General features: G+C 47.5%; 1 protein-coding gene across 1 annotated transcript; it reads right to left on the bottom strand.

The window, feature by feature from the left end:
- Positions 1–2,096: 2,096 nt before the first annotated feature.
- On the bottom strand, positions 2,097–12,788 carry ACCSL (1-aminocyclopropane-1-carboxylate synthase homolog (inactive) like; the record flags this gene model as incomplete). Its single annotated transcript, XM_080690695.1, has 14 exons — positions 2,097–2,179; positions 2,862–3,015; positions 3,099–3,241; positions 4,965–5,106; positions 5,200–5,245; positions 6,047–6,136; positions 7,378–7,478; positions 8,162–8,239; positions 8,472–8,569; positions 9,451–9,517; positions 9,739–9,808; positions 10,147–10,217; positions 10,890–10,949; positions 12,276–12,788. The coding sequence occupies 14 exons, from the start codon at positions 12,786–12,788 to the stop codon at positions 2,097–2,099; spliced, it is 1,716 nt and encodes a 571-aa protein (XP_080546821.1).
- Between the last annotated feature and the right edge of the window lie 6,873 nt (positions 12,789–19,661).

The following is a 19,661-nucleotide window of genomic DNA, read 5'->3' as shown; positions in this document are numbered from 1 at the left end:
TGGCGATTCCATTTACATGGCGTTCTAAAGTTGGCAGAATTCATCCATGGGGAAGTATTGGCAGGGATTGGCTGGGGGTAGGTAAGAATTTCCTGGGGTGATAGAAATGTTCTATGCCTTGATTAGGACATGGACTACTTGACCGTAGCTTTTGAAACTTCAGTGGCCTACTTAACACCTATGCATTTTATCACATTTAAGTTATATCTCAACTTGTTTTGGTTAAGAGCCGGTTATCACAGGTGTGGCCACCTTCAAGGATGTTTTTGCTTCCACTTGGATCGTAACTCAATTTGAATCAAAGCCAGGACATCTGGCACAGTATCTGAAAATCTGTCTCAAAGCTCTTGACCCCATGAACACAGACAGCATACGTATGTCCAGTCTTCTGATATCTTCTCTACCCTGCAGAGCCTGCTTGAGCACCCTTGCAGGGAGCACTCTGGGACCGTTACACCTATCCTTAGCAAATCCCAAATCATCACCCATTAACCCTGGAAAGCATAAGGTTTTCTGCCCTTTTCCCCGGTATAAACCATTAAATTAATAGAATTTATCTTGTATCACATCTCTCGTGTGTTTATTCCAGTCTGTGTGGCCCACACTTGGTTAGACTTTCTGCCATTTGAATCTTAAGTTGAACATAAGACAGGAACCTCCCTAGCCCTCCCACGGAAGGCACGATCCCTTCTGTCCAGTGTCGGTGGAACTGTGTCTTAGCTCCCATTACAGAAAACCCAAGAGCATCTCTCTGGGTCTCACGAGCTCCCACATCCTTCTGACATATTCCCTGTTTTTACTAGCTAGAATTGCTTCCTAAAGGACCTTGTCTGGTGAAAAATTAAGAAAAAATTGTCGGGATGTTTTTTGTTATATTTTTTAAAAGCTAGAAGAAAATTGTCATTGAAAAGTAACAACTAGACCTGGACCCGGGAGAGAGTGTGGTCACAAATCCAAGTAACCAGGCAAAGCTCTCTATTGGTATTGACAGAGCTCTTTTCTCATCTATAAAATAGTACAGCCTTTTCCCTACTGATTTACCAGCCTCAGTATGCATATATATGGGGCTTTGAAGACAAATTCTTTGAAGGTGGGTATGATTTGAAAAGCTAAAAACCCCAGAGATAGAAATGAAAAAAGAAAAAAAAAAAACCCAGTACTAGGGACTCGTTTTCCCCAAATCCACATTGAAATCCTTACCCACAATGGGATGCTGGGAGGTGGGGCTCTTTGGGAAGTGATTAGGTCATAAGGGCAGAAGGAGACTCCTCACCCCTTTGCCATGTGATGTAACCATGAGAAGATGGGCCCTCGCCGGCTACTGGATCTTCCAAGGCCTCGGTCTTGGACCTTCCAGTCTCCCGAACTAAGGAAAACTATTTCTGTGGTAGATACCTGGTTTCTGGTGCTTTGCTGTAGTGGCCCAAAACTTGTCAAAGATTTGTTTCAAAAGCCTTTGGGAAAGGCAGAAGTGGGAGGAATTGTGATGTTTGGAAGCACAGACACCCACAGTTATACCTGATCCCACCACTTCTCAAATCCTGTTGAAGGCAGATATGCCCTTGTTGGGGCCCTGTGAGATATCACATCCATCACTGAGGAAGTGCTTCATCAGGCAGGGGCACTTTTCCCCTTTTCTAGTTTGCTTCAGATGGTATTCTTCACCTACAGCCTGCCCTAAAACTTATAAACAAAGTCATCTCCCAAAGGCGATTATGAAGGATACAAACAAGAAATAAAGCAGGCCTAGAACATAAGAGAATATGGATTTATTAGATATTGAATATAAAAATAAACCCATCTAAAAAGGAATTCAGATACTCCCTTTATCCCTCCAGATGCTTCTAGCCCCTCCCACCCAAACCTCGATTTAAAAACATCACTTTGTATATAAAATGGCTCGCAAAGACTAAAAGGATGCAAAGCTTCCAAAGATAGCAGACGCTCGGCTAGAAGAGGTTGACAGCCGAGTCAATCGAGAGCATCACTGAAGGAGTCTGTTTGATCTCGGGACCAGTGCAATTCCACGGCCTTCTGGAATAGCAGCTGACATGAGGGGCCCCTGGGCTGGAGCCGCTGGAGAGGAGGCAGACAGCTTACTCCATCTGTGCCTCCTCCAGCTGCTTCGCTAAGCAATCATATTTCTGCTTCTCCAGCACCTGACAGAACCGATCCATGGCTAGAGGGTCCAAGTGGGAACAGAGAGAGAAAAAGATTTAGTGGGTTTTCAGGTGGAGTCCAGACATATACAGATCCTGGTAGAACATCCATGCCTCTTATTCAGGGATGCTGAACACGAGCCCTCACTTCTTTGGGATGGATTTCTAAGTCAATCTGTCATATCTCTGATCATTCTTTTTGAACTGTTATCATATCACCAGCCTGCCAAATATTTTCGCATCTCACATCAAATTCCATACCCTGACTTTATTTGCTTCTTACCACTTTACTCAGTCTAACTTCCACAGTAGACCAGATATCTCTGCAACATAAACCTTCATGAGAATGACTCACTGCTATATTCCCAGAAGGTAGAACAGTGTCATGTAACTGAACTATCTCATCTCAGACTCCACAAGGGCAGAGTACCACTTATTAGGTTATAGCCTCGATGCCCCAGGCAATGGAAGGCACAAAACAGATACCCAGGGAGAATCATGAATGGATAGATAGGTGCTCCAGGTACAGATCACTTCCTGCTTACAAAGAAGCATCATTAAAGATGAAAGTGGTACAAAAAAGCCCAAAGCTAGAGGCTGTTAGAGGCAACATAAGTAAAAGAAGAGTCAGAAATTGAGTTGGAGATGACCCGATGGGGCATCTTTAAAGAATGCAGGATGGGAAAGTCCAAAACCACTTACCTTGTTTTAGTCGGGCGGGATTTTCTGCAAAGGTGATACGGAACCAGCCAGGCTCCTTGCACATATAGGATTTGCCGCGGGATAACATCAGCTTGGCGTCCAGGAAGTTGCGATGAAGGGTCAGTTCTTCTTCAAATGTACATGGGTATATAAACTAGGGAGGGCAAAGGAACAGAGTTGATCCCAAGACCCATTGGGCAGGTTGCCTAAGATACCTGCCTTCACCCCAGAACTCACCTTTTTCAAGTTAATCCAGACATAGAGGCCAGAACCACGATCAAGAAAGTCGATGTCCAAGCTCTTCAGTTTCTTAGTGATGTAGTCGTGAGCTTCCTGGAGGCGGGAGTGATTTGCAGGCAGGTACACTCTGTCGATCCACTCTGGATGGGTGGAGGAAGAGAGCTGTCACATCCTGTGGCAGAGATCTCCCAGAGGATTCCTTCCCAAGTGTTCTCTACCTGGACTTCAAACTATTTGAGCTGATGGCATCCACACCCACCACACCCATCTCTTATCTATGGATGTGGAGGAGACATTGGGCTTCTTGGTGGTCTAGTATGAATATTCCCTTTGAGTTTACACCTGAGGCAGGAGTCAGGGTATGCCACTTGGGGAGTCCATGCTCCTGTCATCCGCCAAGCACATGAGCAAGTATTTAAACTTCCCTCAATCCTGCCTTTGGACCTCACACAATGGACTTATAGGAGTCTGTATGTGCTCGGACTCTTTTAGCCCAATTATTCTCAGCATTAGCAGCACAGAACAACTCGGGGAACTTCTAGAAGACCCGATCCCCAGGTTATACCTCTAAAGGATCTAAATCAGAAACTTCGAGGATAGATCCCACGCATCAGTATTTAAGCTTCTATGTAACTCAAGTGCATTCAAGTTTGAGAGCCAGTGTTTAAGGGGCTGAGCCCTTGCTTGTGCCAAATATCGAAGAGCCTGGCACCATATTGAGAAGCATCCAGTTGGATTTCTCTATCTACCTTCTTTCCCACCCAAACCTGAGAGCAAATTTGGTGTGTGTTTGTGTTGTATTGGAGATTGAACCTAGAGGCATTCTACCTCCAGACTATACCCCACCCCTATTTTTTGTTTGGAAACAGGGTCTCCCTAGATTGATGGGAGTCATACTACTTGCCAAGGCTGTTGTCAAACCTGTGATCCTCCTGTCAGCATCCCAAATACTGGGATTATTGGTGTGAACTACCACGCTCAGTTTTCTACGCCTGGTAGTCTAATGGCATTAGTTTGGTTTGTTATATCCTAGTTATTACTTTAACCCTTCCAGCACGTTTGTTTGTTTGTTTGTTTGTGGTACTGGGGAACAAACCCAAGGGTAGTCTGCCTTTGAGTTATACCCCCAGCCCCATTTCACTTTACTTTTATTTTCAAAACAGGGTCTTGCTAAGTTGCTGAGAGCCTCACTACGCTGCTGAGGCTGGTCTTGAACCTGTGATCCTCTCGTCTCAGCCTCTCAAGGACTGGGATTACAGGCCTGCTCCACCATGCCTGGCTCCAGCATCTCTTTTCTTACAGGAAGTCAAAGAGAAGGGATCTCTTCTAAGCTTTGGTCATGGCATTAAAGAGGAAGTCTCCTCAGAGGCCAGCATTCCTCATAGTGGGCCAAGGAGGAAGGTATATCTATGTGTCATAGACCTAATCACACCAACTTGCCCAAATGGCAGTTCTCCTTTGACTACTTGGAGAATGAGATTGAGCTGGGATGTTTCTTTGCAATCTTTGCCTGAAGCAAGCAGGACCCTGGGAAAGGAAAAACACATTCACAGAAAACACAGATTCTGAAGCTCACACCTTCAGGTATGACTACGATCAAGTATCCTCTTTCCAGGCAGAGCAAAAATCATTAGACATCTAAATTCCATCCTGTGTTCAGAAAGAAACTCCATTTCCTATCCACACCCTACTGTACTACCCGAGAGGCATCTTGCCTTCCTCCAAACTTCATTTCTTGGTTAAACCTGAGAAAGTGAGCAGTTTCTCAGCATACTGGGGGTATGTCAGAGCCTTAAGAGATCCCGGAATTCCCCGAAGCCATGAGGTCCAGCCAGGAGGCTGCCCCAGGGTGGATCTCAGTACCTCTGTCCTGGAGCAGTCGGCACAGCTTGTACTGAGTGATGCCAGAGATGCTGTGGAGGTAGCCGAAGGAGCTCATGGCAGAGGCCACCTCCTTGTTATAGGTGTACAGAGCACCAAAGCGGAAGCCAGAGATGCCAAAATCCTGAAGGAGAGAAGTGAAGAAACAAATGGGTTGTTTGCCTTCTATTCCAGAATCCCTTCCTGCTGGACCCAAAGACAAGAATCCAGAGCTCACCTTACTGGTGCCCCAAATCATATGGGTCCTTTTGGGGTCAGGCAAACTGGAGGGAAAATGTGGGGGGAAAAAATCAAGATTCAACAGAAGTTTGCCGTAGGTAAGCCAGGAAGTCAATACCAGGTGGAAGAGCTCCCAAGTGTCGAGGGAAGTCCTCAGCCTGCCTTGTGGTTCTCCTACACCTGGTTCACAGCCACCTTCTTGGAAACTGACTTTTCAGATGGGACCACTCAAACTTCTAGAAGGTCCTTGTGTGGAGGCGGGTACTGGTGATGAAACCCAGGGACATTCTACCTCCGAGCTACACCCCCAGCCCTATTTTTTTCTTTTTAAACAGGGTCTCACTGAGTTACAAAGGGCCTCACTAAGTAGCTGAGGCTGTCCTTAAACCGCGATCCTCCTGTCTCAGCCTCCCGGATGCTGGGATTACAAGTGTGCGCCACTGCGCCCAGCTGCTTGCCTATTTCTCACTGCTACTTCCTGGTAAAGCTTCCTCCTACCAAGCATGTCCTTGATTTACTAGGATTTTATCCCTTAGAGCCAGATATTACCCAGAAGAAAGTTCTGCCCCGACTCTTTCCTATACTCGACTTATCAAGAAGTTGTTACCTTGATGTTCCATGGGGCTTTATCTTGACCTTTGACACTATACTTCCTAATATTCAGAATGACATTTGGAATAGAAGATTGTTGAGGGTCAAGGGGACAGTCGAGTCATTCACGAGCCTTGTTGGCACTTGGATCACTTCCCAGCATGTAGCCAGTTAAGGATGGTGTCTCACAACTCACCCGGCAAAGAAGGAACTCACTTCATGGTTCTCATTCCCAGCCTCAGAGACAAACTCACCCTTCTATGCTCAGAACGCTGCAGAACTTGATGGTTTTGTCAAACACAGAGAGCATGTAAATCTCATCCACGATCACATGGAGGTCATACCTGGAGTTGGGTGAGAGAACAGGATCTAGCTTCTCACTATAATCTTATTTTCACTTGAATGTTCTTCTCTGGATATAGGTCAGATTCTCCTATTACCCCATCAACCCATCCAACCCTTTCAAAGGCCACGGGAAGGCACAAGGAGGGGTACACAGAAGGGACCCTTACACCTGGCTCAGGGGTGTCAGGGAGTAGGACCTAAAAGATATGAACATCTCATCTAACCTTGCAACCATCCAGCAGAGACCTATGGTAAGAGCCTGGCTGTCCCAGAGTGTCTGATACAGGCAGGAGTTCCCTCCCAGCGTCTGCATTGAGTAGTGGCACCAAGTGGACTCTAAGCCCGTATACCTCATCTATTTCAATGGTCTTCTGAAACAGTGCTGCCATCCCCACTTCACAGGTGAAAGGAAAATAAGGCTTTAATATGTAAAGCTAATTTCTTCAACTAGTAGGTACAAGAGTTGGTATTTGAACTCAGTTTTTTGTTTTGTTTTTGGTACTAGGAATTGAACCCAGAGGTATTCTACCTCTGAGTTATATCCCAATCCCTTTTTATTTTGAAATAGAGTTTTGCCAAGTTGCTGAGGGTTTTGATAAATTGCTGCAGCTGGCTTTGAATCTGTGATCCTCCTGTTTCAGCCTTCCAAAGAACTGGGTTTAAAGGCATTTGACACTATGCCTGGCTGTTGAATTCTTAATTATAACCTCCCACATTCTCTCTTGGCTCCATGCTCTGCATGAATGGCCTGGGTAAGTCCTGAAATTTGAATGAGTCTATGTCTACTCAAAACCAGGTTATCTGCCCCAACAAATAGGGCTATTCAGGACTCTGGAGATAATTGGCGTTGCATGTCCTTAAAAATGGGGCATGAAAGGTCTACGGGAACACAAGTTCATCCCACAAGGACCGAGAGTCTGTTTTCCTTGGCACCTCAGCCCAGGTAGATTGGGAAATAGATGCTTCTGCTGTAATAAGTAGAAAAGCAACAGAACTCTAACTCTATCACTGCTATATAAATGTTGGCACCAGGGAAAAGGCTAGAAAAGAAATGGCAAAGGAGCTGGAAATGGTAAGATGTGGGAGTTTCTTCAGTTTTGTTTCAGTTATTTGTAACTCTGCAAAGCATAGTCTATAGTAAGACTGTTTAGGGTCAATTACATCTAGTTCTAACTTCTTGATGACAGATGGCAAACCCCTGTTAGGGACATCATCTAGTCTCAAGGGGTGGAGCACATACCTTTTGGCAAATCTCAGGTATCTCATCAGTGAGTTTTGAGAGTAGACATCACCCAGAGGATTGTGAGGGTTGATGAGCACGAGGCCTTTGACATCTTTCCCCTACAAACCCAAACATAACTAAGCAAATGCAAGTCCTTTACACCAACCCTATTTGTCCAAGGATCCTTGACAGGTGTCATGGTTTGATCTTAAATTCCCCCAAAGGCCTATTTGCCAATGGCTTGGTCACCAGCCTGTGGAGTTACTGGAAGGTGGTGAAAGCTTTAGGAGGCTGTCCTACTGGAAGGAAGTTGGGTCATTGGAGATATTCAGACCCTGTTCCTTCCCATCTCTCCCTCTCCCTTTGCTTCCTGGCCACTATGGGGTGAAGATATTTCTTGACAGGTGTCACACACTCCCGTCATGGTGTTCTGCTTTGCCATGGGGCCAAAGACAATGGAGTCAGACCATGGGCTGAAACCATGAGCCCAAATAACTCTTGCCTTTAGGTTGATTCTCTTAGATATTTTGTCACAGCAACAGAAATTCAACAGGACAGACCAACACTTCTACCGTAGGACACTTGGTAAGACCTAGGTAGGATTTTGAAGCAGCAACTACCATCCTGTAGAAGGGGAGGAGATTCCATTGCCAGGACTCTGGGATTCTAAAGGGACATGCTCCTAGAATCATTCACTGTCTCTTCTGAAGAGCCCCCTAACTCTTGGTGAACCGCTTGCATCAGAGTCTCAACCCCTTTTGGAGTTAGCAATGGCCATGTGAAAGCATAATTCTCTCCTTACCTTACACCTAGCCTCATACAGGGCTTGCTCCAGCTTGTCCACAGTGAGCTGGAAAGGCTGAGTTCTCTTATAGGTGATCTGGAAGAGGGACACAACTGAGAAATGCCCAGGTGAAGAGCATCTGAACCCCGTTTTCTTATTCCCATGAACCCCAGACAGTCCTTGACCTTGATAGCAGGTGCCTGTCCCTGGATATCTCCACCCTCCCCACACTATCACAAGGTTAGAGAGCAAGCCCCTTACACTCCCTAAGGGCCCCGGGAACGGTCTGTTGCCTAGGTGGGCTCACAGAAAGGGGCCCCGTTCTGACCTCACTCTCCAGGTAGACGGGAATCAGCTCGACTTTCGCATACAGGCGGGAGATAAAGGTAAAGCCACCATAGAAGGGAGCGGGGATCAGAAGTGCCTCTGAAAGCACAGGAAGACAAAGTGCTCAGTCCAGAGTCCAGGTCCCCAGACAAGCAGCAAAGCTACTGACAGAAGAGGTCCCTCCGACAACCCCTTCCCCAAGGACTCATGTTCTTGGGTGCACGCTCCACCTACTCCATTCTTAGAGGCCTAGTATAGGAAACAAGATTCTAGTTACCTCTTGGGAGTGCATCAGAGAAGGGACCAAAAAGGATTACTGCTGTGGATGACTCAGAATTCAGGGCACACATCAAGCCAGGCTTGCTAGGAGGAGCACTGGTCATTAGACAAGTCTTATCTGCTTCAAGCCAAAAAGTAGAGATCCATGCATAGGAAGGGCCCCTGCTATTTGGACCTGGTGACCTCTTATGTTCTTTTCTTCTCATCTACTTGGCCTCATTAGTGAGATAACCAAAATCCCAATCTCTTCATCTTGGCCACTTCCTTCTATGCAACCTGCTCTTATTAAGACCTGAGACTCTTGGATGGGCATTATTCAAGGGGAGATTGAGAATAGACCTCTCAGCTTTATTTGGTCTCAGACTAATTAGCTTTTATTTTTGAGGAAGTAGAAGCTCTGTGAAGTCTAAGCCAGTTACAGCGTTCTCCGTATTTCAGCTGAGCCCAAGAGCCTTGCTTTTCGTGTAATTATTTGGCTTCTGTTGTCACCATTCCTGGAGTGGACATCCTTAACTGTCATGTTTCTCATCCATATTAAATGAGGACTTCAAATCCCTTTCTTCCCCAGAAGTCACAGGAAGAAGTCCACTTTGGGGGGGATAAAAAACCAAGATGCTTTCTTCCCCAAGCCCAGAGCCTAAGTGTTTGTGCCTATGTGTTAGTTATTTCACTGAGAGGGAAAGAAGAGCCAACCAACTTACCACCTGGATCACATAGGACCATGGCCAGTGCAGAGAAGACAGAGCAGCAGCCATTGAGAACAACCACCTGGAGATAGAGAAGAAAAGATCATTGTCAAACACTGGCACCCATGGACTGGGATAGCCATATTTTCTCCTTCCCCCCAGGAGGGATAGGCACCAGGAGTCTCCTCTGATGAGACCCACTGGCCTTTGCCCTGGCCCTGAAGGTCTCCATGGGTTCACTCAGCATCCCCTAGATAATGCAGAGGGCCCCCAAGAACACTGCCCTCCACCAAGCTGACTCACATTTTCTGGATCAAGGGGGGCAGGTGCCTTGCAATAGTAGGTCAGGAACCGGGCTACTTCTTCCCTCAGGCTGTGGAGCAGAGAGACTTTGTGGTTCCCAGGCCTCCATCCCCATTTGAGTTCTAGATGTCGGTCTTTTTCAAAGGGCACAGTGTCCAATCTAAAGGGGATCTTTTTCCCCCCAATTAAGCCTCATTTGGGGAGGCTATGGAATAGGGATATCAACCTCTTCGGGTCACAGAAAGTAAGTGAGAGCTGGTGCAAGAATGACGGAACAATCCTATTTCTAGATGTTATTACTCAAAGAACCAGGGAGGCAGCCAATCAAGAAGAGGGTGCATCGGATCCCTCCCTGGATGAAGACAGGTGCCTGAGGACCAGGAGACCCTGGACCCAGAGATCACTTACAACGGTTGCCCTCTCCAGTTGGGGTATTGCAGCAGGACCTCCTCAACGTTGTTCATATCACTCTGACACAGCTGTTAACAAAGAGTATGAGGACAGCCAGACCAGGCAAGCCCCGAGAGTCCTCATCCACTCTGAATTTTCATAAGAGCATTAGCCCTGCACTTCTATGGCCTCCCAGCTGGAAGATGGGGTCACATGCTGCACGCTCCTTAACGCATAGAGGCCCCTCTCGTCACCTGCTTGTCATAGATTATACAAATAGATACCTCACTGGGACATGTGACAACCTCAACCCAAAGCTCCCCGAGAGGCCTGCCATGGTCTACCTACCAGAGGACGCCTCTGGACAGTGAGCCCAGGAGTCAGGTGAGCCATTTTATTTTATTTATTATTTATTTATTTATTTTGCAGGTCTGGGGATGGAACCCAGGGGCATTCAACCTCCAAGCTACACCCCTTGCCCTACTTCTTTATTCTTTATTTTGAAACCAAGTCTCATTGAGTTGCAGAGGGCCTCACTAAGTAGCTGAGGCTGTCCGCGAACCGCGATCCTCCGGGCTCAGCCTCCCGAATGCTGGGATTACAAGCGTGCGCCACCATGCCCGGCCAGGTGAGCCATTTTAGAAGCTGCTTCTCTATTCCCATTTCCTCATAGCCTGCTCTTCTATCTACCACTGACTGCAGGACCTACTAGGAGACTGGGTCTCACAGGTCAGCCCCAGAACGGCTGGAACAGGACTTACCCTGTCGGTTATCAGGTCAAGGCAGAGCTTGTTCTCACTGAGGCTCAGGTTAAGGAAACCCTAGAAGTGGAAAGGAATCTGAGGTCAGCCCTCTTGCTCTGCCCCTTAGACATGCCAATAAGTAACGTGTCTGATTGGTTCAAATGAAGATTTAACCACACCATGAGGCTATTTATTATTTATTTGCAGTACTGGGGATGGAAGCCAGGGGCATTCTACCTCCAAGCTATACCCCCAGCCCTATTTTTTATTCTTTATTTTGAAACAGAGTCTCACTGAGTTGCAAAGGGCCTAAGTAGCTGAGGCTATCCACAAACCACGATCCTCCTGTCTCTGCCTCCCAAATGCTTGGATTACAAGCGTGCACCACCACGCCCAGCTCCATGAGGCTCTTTAATTCATGTTTGGCAACTTTAAGTGTTAGGACACTTTTTAAGAACCTCAGAATCTTATACCCCTCCCTTTAGAGCCACAGAGATAAGTATTAACCAGTCACTGAGTTCTTATGTGGCACATGCTTCACCGTTTCACCTGGCTTAACTCCTGAGGAAAGGGTTCTAATGATCCCCGATTAGGGTGAAGATGAGAAAATAGTCATGTAAACACAGGCAGTGGGCTGAACACCACCTGCTTGACCCAGGGCCTGGGTCCTTAGCATTCACAAGTCCTGACTGGTACCCATCTCTGCTATTACATGCAAGGGCTCTCCGAGTTATGGGAATAAATGCAGCCCCCCACAGAGCAATGAAGATGCTCAACTCAGCCCCTGGGAAAGCAGAAGACCATTGGCTGCACGTCACTTGGATGAGAGCAGAAGGGACCTGCGGGGCTGGTGCTGCCCTCTGGCTGAGGGCAGCATGGAGTCTCTTTTGTTGGAACCTTTTGTTCACTCCCGATCACCCTGGGGTAACATTTTAACACCTCCTGTTCACTTCAGTCCTCACTTCCTGCCAAGGCACTCATTGTCCCTACTCTCCGGCTGGGCCTTCTTTCATTACCCCAAATTCTTCCCACCTTAAAGTTTTCATCCTCCTTCCTGAATAAGCACCATCACCACAGAGCTGGCTGCTCAGCCTTTGAGAAACCTCCCCAGACTATCCAAAGTGGGCACCCGTTCAGCACTCTGGGGAACACTATTAATGTTCTTTTCCCTGATAGCTGATACATCTATCACTCCTACACATTCCATACAGGCGGGCTCAGCACCGACCACAGTGACCAACTCCTCACAGTTAAGAGGAAAAATTCTGGGGGCAAAGGGACCCAGATCTCAGTTCTCCAACTTCCTGGGGCACGTTGCCTTCTTGTTCTATGGTAATGAGATAGTAGTGCCCAGCACTGAGTCCCGGAGATTGGGGCTTTCGAGGCTGTCTCTCCCCTTCTTACCAGGGTGTTGTTCTCCTCATGGTATTTGTCTTTTTGGTAGGCCTCATAATCCCGGAAGCTTGAGTCATAAAGGAGGGAAATGTCAACCCCACGGTTGGACAGGACACGGGTTAAAAATGTGGCTTCAAAGTCCCTTTCCTGAGGAACTAGCTGGTCCAGCTGCCTGGTTGACGGGGCTCTCTGCCCATCTGCGATGTCACCTCGAGAGCCCAAGGAAACGAGAGACTCTTGGGGCCTCAGGCCACTCACAGCCTTGGACAGCAGGAGGCTAGCCATCTGGCACATGGAGCTGCTTATGATTTCTTCCTGCTCATGGATGGCTTTCAAATTCTTCTGTTCTTCCAGCGACGTGCACCGCAGTCGCACAGATGCCAGCTGCTTGAAGTGATCCCCCAAGAGCTGCTGCAAATTCAGAATCATGTTCAGCAGCTGAGAGTAGATCTGCCTCTCTATCAGGACTGGGCTGCCCATCTGGCCACAGGGAATGGGCTGGACATTGTCTGGATCACTCATATTCCGAGTACTTATATTGGCTTCAACAGGCTGGCTGGAACCTACCAAGAAAGAGATCGTGCACTGGAATACAGGACTTTCTCCTTGACCCTTAGTCTGGGCATGTTTGGGGACAGAGCTGATCTCCGGCTCATCATTGGGCCCTCCCAACTCTACGCCTTGGTTTTAGGCTCAAAGTGGTTTGGGAAGTCACCTACTCATTCAAAGGCAATATTTAAATGGCTCAAGCCCAGATACTAGTGCACCCCACGTAAGTGGCATGTGTCCTCAGGAAAAGCCTTGGGACCAGCAGTGAGGAAAGGGGGAACTAAGTAGGTGGCCTCTGCTTTATCAGGTTCTAAATAAGAAAAAAGGAGCCGGGCGTGGTGGCGCACGCTTGTAATCCCAGCATTCGGGAGGCTGAGGCCTGGAGGATCACGGTTCGCGAACAGAGAGGCTGAGACCTGGAGGATTGCAGTTCGCGAACAGCCTCAGCTACTTAGTGAGGTCCTCTGCAACTCAATGAAACCAGGTTTCAAAATAAAGAATAAAAAGTAGGGCAGGGGGTGCAGCTCGGAGGTAGAATGCCCATGGGTTCCATTCCCAGACCCGCAAAAAATAAATAAATAAATAAATAAGAAAAAAGGGATTCAACTAAGCCAGTGTGTAACACATGTCTGTAATCCATCCTTGTAAGGCTAATACTGGAGGATCACAGGTTTAAGAACAGTCTCAGCAACTTAGCAAGACCTTGTTTCATAAAACAAATCACACACACACACACACACACACACACACACACACACAAAAAAAAAGGTGTAGCTCAAAGGTAGAATACCCTTGGGTTCAGTCCTCTGTACCTCAAGAAAATGAAAATAAAAAATAAAAAAAGGCCATGATCCTAAGTAAATCACTCTGCTAAAACAGAGAACAATAAACTTGCCTGGTGGTCAAATCCAGCCTGTCGCTGTTTCTATAGGTAGTTTCATCCAGACACGGGCATGTTTGTCAATTTATGTACCCATTACGGCTACCTTTGCAGATAAGAGCTGAACAGTCCTGACAGACCATGTGGCCCACAGAGCTTCACCTATTTTACTGTCTGCTTCTTAATGGAAAAGGTTTGCCAACCTGTGTTCTGGAACTTCAGCCCTTCTTTTTGCCCGTTTCCTCCCAAGTTTGCCATACCAGATACTCAATCCCTCCCTCCTGCCTCAAGGGCTTCCTGTAAATGCCTTCAAGCTAGTGGCCGTGATAGCAGCCTTAGGCTTCCATCACTAGTAACCACAGCCTACGGAGATGCTTCTCAACTTGAAGCCCACAGAGGTGAAGCCAAGTCCCCGAACTTTGGTTCAGTATGTCCAGGTAAGACATTAAGAACCTTCATTTCTAAAAAGTTCCCAAAACTATACTTTGAGAAGTGACTATTCAGGTCAACGTTATTTCTGAAAACATCCAAAATATACATCCAAGAACTACCTTCCTAAAACCTCAAAGACTCAATAAAGTAGTTAAGCTGCAAGAACCCAGGAGGTAAGACAGTTTGAAGAAACAGCTGCCTCTAATTCTTCTAGATAATCCCCATGTCACCAGATAACAATCCACCGAACACCGAGTTCTTTTTCTGCTAAACAACATCCCACCCATAGGTATGAAACCTTGTTGCTTCTTCTATAGATTTATGGCACAAGCACCTCAAAGTACCGAACACTCTGCCCAACTTCTGCAAACCAAGTTCCATCTGCTTGAGACGTTCCCATAGCAACCTATACTTTCCCTTCATGATATTTTACATCGTTACTTGTTCAGTATGTGCCCAGAGCAGCCGTCATCACAAATCCTTAGCACAGTACCCAGAACACGGGTAACTCATACAGGTAAGGAGGAGAGGCACAGCCAAGAGGGTGTGCCAAGTCACTGTAGAGTTGACCCACGATGAGGACCTCGGCCATGGAAGGCGGGGTAATGGCTGCTGAAGTTCCAGGTCAAAGAGGCACCAGGTCTTGACTCAGGATGCCAACCTTTCATCAAGAGTGGTACAAAGAAACCAGATGTGATGGTGCACACCCATAACCCCAGGACTTGGGAGGCTGAGGCAGGAGAATTGAAAGTCCAAGAAGTGCAAGGCCAGACTCAGCAACTTAGCAAGACCCTGGTTCAAAATAAATAAGAAATCGGGCTGAGAATGTTCAGTGTCCAGCAACACACAAACCCACCCCCACACACACACACACACGCACAGTGGTGCAAAGCACTCCACTCCCCAGAGTTAGGGATACACGGTTAAGGAAGAAATTGAACTAGTCTGAGTGTGTAAGCCTAGACAAACCTTTTGCTCCACAAGCAGAAGCCAGAACTCCCTCTCTTACAAGTAAGAGGTTTATTTCAATGGAGCTTCCTCTCCGAAGGTGGCAATACTTGGCTGCTGTGAACAAGTACTTGAAGGTTGGGAAGTACCTCTTCAAGGTAGGAGTCCTTTGGTTTTGCCTTCTGAAAAGGTAGCGCTCATCCCTCCCACCCAAGCTGGTGGGAGGACCATGATGGCTTTGGTAACCTCCCCCCAGGAGACTTAAAAAGCTCTCATCACCCAGGGCCTTTTCCTTGTCCCGGGCTTGTGGTCACATATGGAGTATCTTTGTCCTGTGTCACCTTAATAACAGAATCAAAGACAAGACCGCTCAGTACCATCAACCTGACCAGTTCACAGACCCAGAATTTAATCAGCCGTTCCAACCCAGGCTGGATTAAGGGCCCTTGTGGACTTCCTGTCGTGAAGTCCTCACTATTGCCAACACCCTACTAATCCATCCTATCTACTCAGCCAGGGACCCCCTCCCACAGGTTTCATGTCCTGGGGTAAGGAAACTGAAGGGCGATGTGACCCAAAACGTCCCTCAGAGACCCAAGGCTGTTTAAAGCAGTAAGAAGGAGAAGCTCAAAATGGAGCCGACAGCAGGTAACCAAAAGAAACATTCTCCTGGTAAAATATGCTTTTTGGAAGGAAAGAAGGAAGGAAGAGAGGATATAGCAAGACCAGGAAGACCCTAGAAGCTGCACCTCTGCCAAGAGTCACCTGATCAATGACCTGATCCCCAAAACCAAGTATACCCCTAAGATTTAGCCCTAGTTCAACAGCACACCACCAAACCTTTTAAACTCTCCTTGGGTGCAGTATTCCTCAGCCTCCCATCATCCACCTCCTGATCTGCACTCAGGGGCAGCTGAGCGCAGGGTCTCCGGATCAGACCAGCCGCTGCCAACGGTCCTCTGGCCTTGCACAATAGTAACTGGGAAGAAGTGCATAGGCTGACCCGCTCGTTTGCAAAGCCAGCGTGTGGCTCTAATCTCGTCCTAGATAGGTACCACCTGATTTTACCTTCACACTAGATCTATTAGGAGGGTACCCCAATGAACATCACTTTACATCGGAGAAACCACGGGCTCAGGAGGAGGAAACGAACCCTATGATACCACAAAGATGGATCTGTTTGAGAGGGAGCTATAAACCCAAGTCAGATGGCCCTAGACCCCAAAGCTCAATTAACCACGCCCCAGGGGACCTCTTCCCCGCAGAGTGTGCGTGTCCTCAACGCTGGGCCTTTCCTTCTGGGATCCTTGAATCTCTTGAGCCTGTCAGTGGCGCCACAAGCCCCAGGCAACACTAGGTTACAAACTCATCTGACTCTACACCCCGCAGCTCAGTCCTCCCACCAGCCAGCACATAATCTCATTTTGCTGTTCACTCACCTCTTCTCCAGTCTCAAACCTTACCCCTGATGAGTGTCCCAGACAGCGAGGGCAAGAGACCCGCCGCAAGGCCGCCTCCTCTCACTGAGATTGCTTCCGTTGCAGCCCACTCGCGCAGCTTTTAAGCACCAGGTGATTTCAAAGGTAATAATAAGATCCATCTTTTCCCTTCCAGGGAGAGCTCCCCAGGGGTGCCCTATTACCTCAAATGGCCTTCCTGTGTACCTTTTCAGAGGAATGGCTTAGCAGAGAAACACAGCTTGGAGCCATGGTTCTCAAACTAAGGGTATTAGCATCACCTGGAGAGCCCATAAAACACTAGGGCCCAGGCAGGCTCTTGGAAGAAGGCCAGGACCTAGGCACTTTATCAAGACCTCTGGCTGATTTAGATTGGAGAATCCCAATTAAAGCACAAGTGAGCTTCTAAATGTTCCTTGTTTGGGGGAGGCTGCGATTCCAGAGCAGGATGCAGGGGTCAACCAGAGCAGGAAGGACAACTTGGCAAGGAAAGGAAACAGATCTTGAGGGAGGGAAGGAGGCTGGGTCCCAGTGCCCGGGACCACCTGCCTGTGTGGCTGCAAGCCAGCCCAGCCCTTCTGGCTTCCCATTCTTGTTCGAGAGGAAGTTAATGAAATCTACCACAAAGAAGACGATGTGAAGACTAGATGGGAGGATATGCATATGCTAATGAGATGGGGGAGGAGCTCCCCCCCCCTCTGAGGGATGTGTGGTGGTGCCCGAGCCTCTCACACAAACAGAAGAGAGACCAAAGCAGCCTGTGTCCCAGAATGCCCTGCTGTGTGGCTGCTCTCAAATCCATTTGATTTTATTTTTGCAGTACAGATCAAGCCCAGGGTCTCCCCACTGAGCTACATTGCAAGCCCCTATTTTCTTTTCTTTTCTTTCTTTCTTTGTTTTTTTCTCTCTTTCCCTTCCTTTCTTTCTCTCTCTCCCTCTCCCTTTCTTTCTTTCTTTTTTTCATTTCTTTCTTTCTTGTGTATGGTGATAGGGATTAAACCCAGGGGCTTCTACCTCTGAGTTATACCGTCAGCCTTTTACTTTTTTTTTATTTTGAAACAGAGTCTCACTATGTTGATGAGGCTGGCCTTGAACCTGTGATCCTCCTGTCTCAGCCTCCCAAGTACTAGGATTACAGGCATGTTTTACTATACTCAGCTCAGCCCTTTTCTTAATTTTTTTTTTTTTTTTTACACAGGGTCTCACTGAGTTTCCCAGGCTGGCTTTGAATTTGCAATCCTCCTGCCTCAGCCTCCCAAGTAGCTAGGATTATAGGCTGGCAGCACTGTGCCCAGCTGTTTTCAAACTTTAATGTATGCTAGTTTAAAATACAAATGACTAGCTGGGTGAGGTGGCGCGTGCTTGTAATCCCTGCGCTTGGGAGGCTGAGACAGGAGGATCGCACAGGTTTGAAGCCAGCCTCGGCTACTTAGTGAGGCTCTCAGCAATTTAGTGAGATCCTATTTCCAAATAAAAGTATAAAATAGGTCTGGGAGTATAGCCCGGAGGTAGAAAAGGCCCTGGGTTCCACCCACAGTGCCACCATAAAACAAACAAAAACAATAAATAAAATAAAATACGAATGACTCTAAGGAATTCCGATTCGGTAGGTCTATGACTTGGCCCAGGAATCTGCCCTTTATAAAAGCAGGGATGGTGATTCTGGGCACCTGTGGGGATACCTGGCATGGGGCCTGCACACTGAGGAGCCTTAGCTGAGCTCTCCCCAGGGCGGGGCCTCCCACACGCCTCTGCTGGCCCACACCACACTGAAGGCCCCGCTCTGCCATTTATGTGTCCATCTCCCTTCTCTTCTGTCGTTTGTCTGAACATTCACTTCAGTACTCACCTCATTCATTGAAAAAAAAAAAAGGTGTCAGGCATGGTAGCTCAGCTTGTAATCCCAGCATTCGGGAAGCTGAGACAGGAGGATCGTGATTTGAGGACAGCCTCAGCTTCTACTTAGTGAAGCCCTTTGCAACTCAGTGAGAACCTGTTTCAGAATAAAAACTAGGGCTGAGGGTGTAGCTCAGAGGTAAAATGCCCCTAGGTTATATGCTCAGTACTGCAAAAAAGAAAGAAAGGAAAGGAAGGAAGGAAGGAAGGAAGGAAGAAAGAAAGAAAGAAAGAAAGAAAGAAAACGAACAGTTCACTTGGACATCTCTTGGGAACCAAGCACAGAGTTAGACCTCAGGGCTATCAAAATGAAGGGAAAGTTTCCTGACTTCAAGGAACTTCAGAAGAAGTTTGCTTAGGGCTGTGTGTGTGTGTGTGTGGACTGGGAATTGAACCCAGGGCTGTTCTACCTCTGACCTACACCCCCAGCCCTTTATTTTATTTTTTATTTTATTTTTGGCCTTGTGAGACAAAAGTCTCACTAAATTGTTGAGACTTTCACCACATTGCTGAGGCTGTCTTCAAGCCTGCGATCCTCCTGACTCAGTTTCCCAAGTCCTGGAATCACAGGCGTGCGCCACGATGCCTGGCTCAGAAGTAGCCTTCTAATAGAACATTCTGGTCACTTCTTCCCTCTCTGCCCAGTGGTTCCCTTACATAGGCAGCAAGTTCAAATACCTCCAGGGACACAAAGGTAGCAAGTAAAAAACGGGAAGACTTGGAAGGACGCAGGCTGCATTTAACCTGCCATCCCCCACATGCATTCAAATTAAAAACAAAAGTAGCTGGCGCAGTGGCACATACCTGGCAATTCTAGCTACTTGGGAAGCTGAGGCAGAAGGATTGAAAGTTTGAGGTTCAATCCCCAGTACCAAAAAAAAAGAAAATCTTGCCAAGTAAATGATCTTACCAGTGGATTTCAGCCCAGTAGCCGTCATCAACTTGAATGCATTAAACCCCCTATTTTAATGTGACACATAAACTCTTTAGATCAGTCACAACCTTGCTCTTTCGTCTCTCTCTCCTCTCTCCTCAGCCTCCAGCAGCCCCAAAGCACAGCGCCTCCTGCACCTCTCCCAGCTCAGCATCCTCCCTCCAGGCTCTCTGCTCAGAAAGCCCTCCCACCTGCTGCCCTTCCCGCTCACCCATCATCCCACCATGGAACCTTCCTCCTGGCTCCTCAGGCAGATGCGGGACCCACGCCCTGTGCTCACGTGTGCTCTGTTTGTGGGA

This window comes from Muscardinus avellanarius (genome assembly GCF_963383645.1).
Source record: "Muscardinus avellanarius genome assembly, chromosome: 1".
NCBI lineage: Eukaryota > Metazoa > Chordata > Mammalia > Rodentia > Gliridae > Muscardinus > Muscardinus avellanarius.
This window is presented reverse-complemented; position numbering and strand designations above follow the sequence as displayed.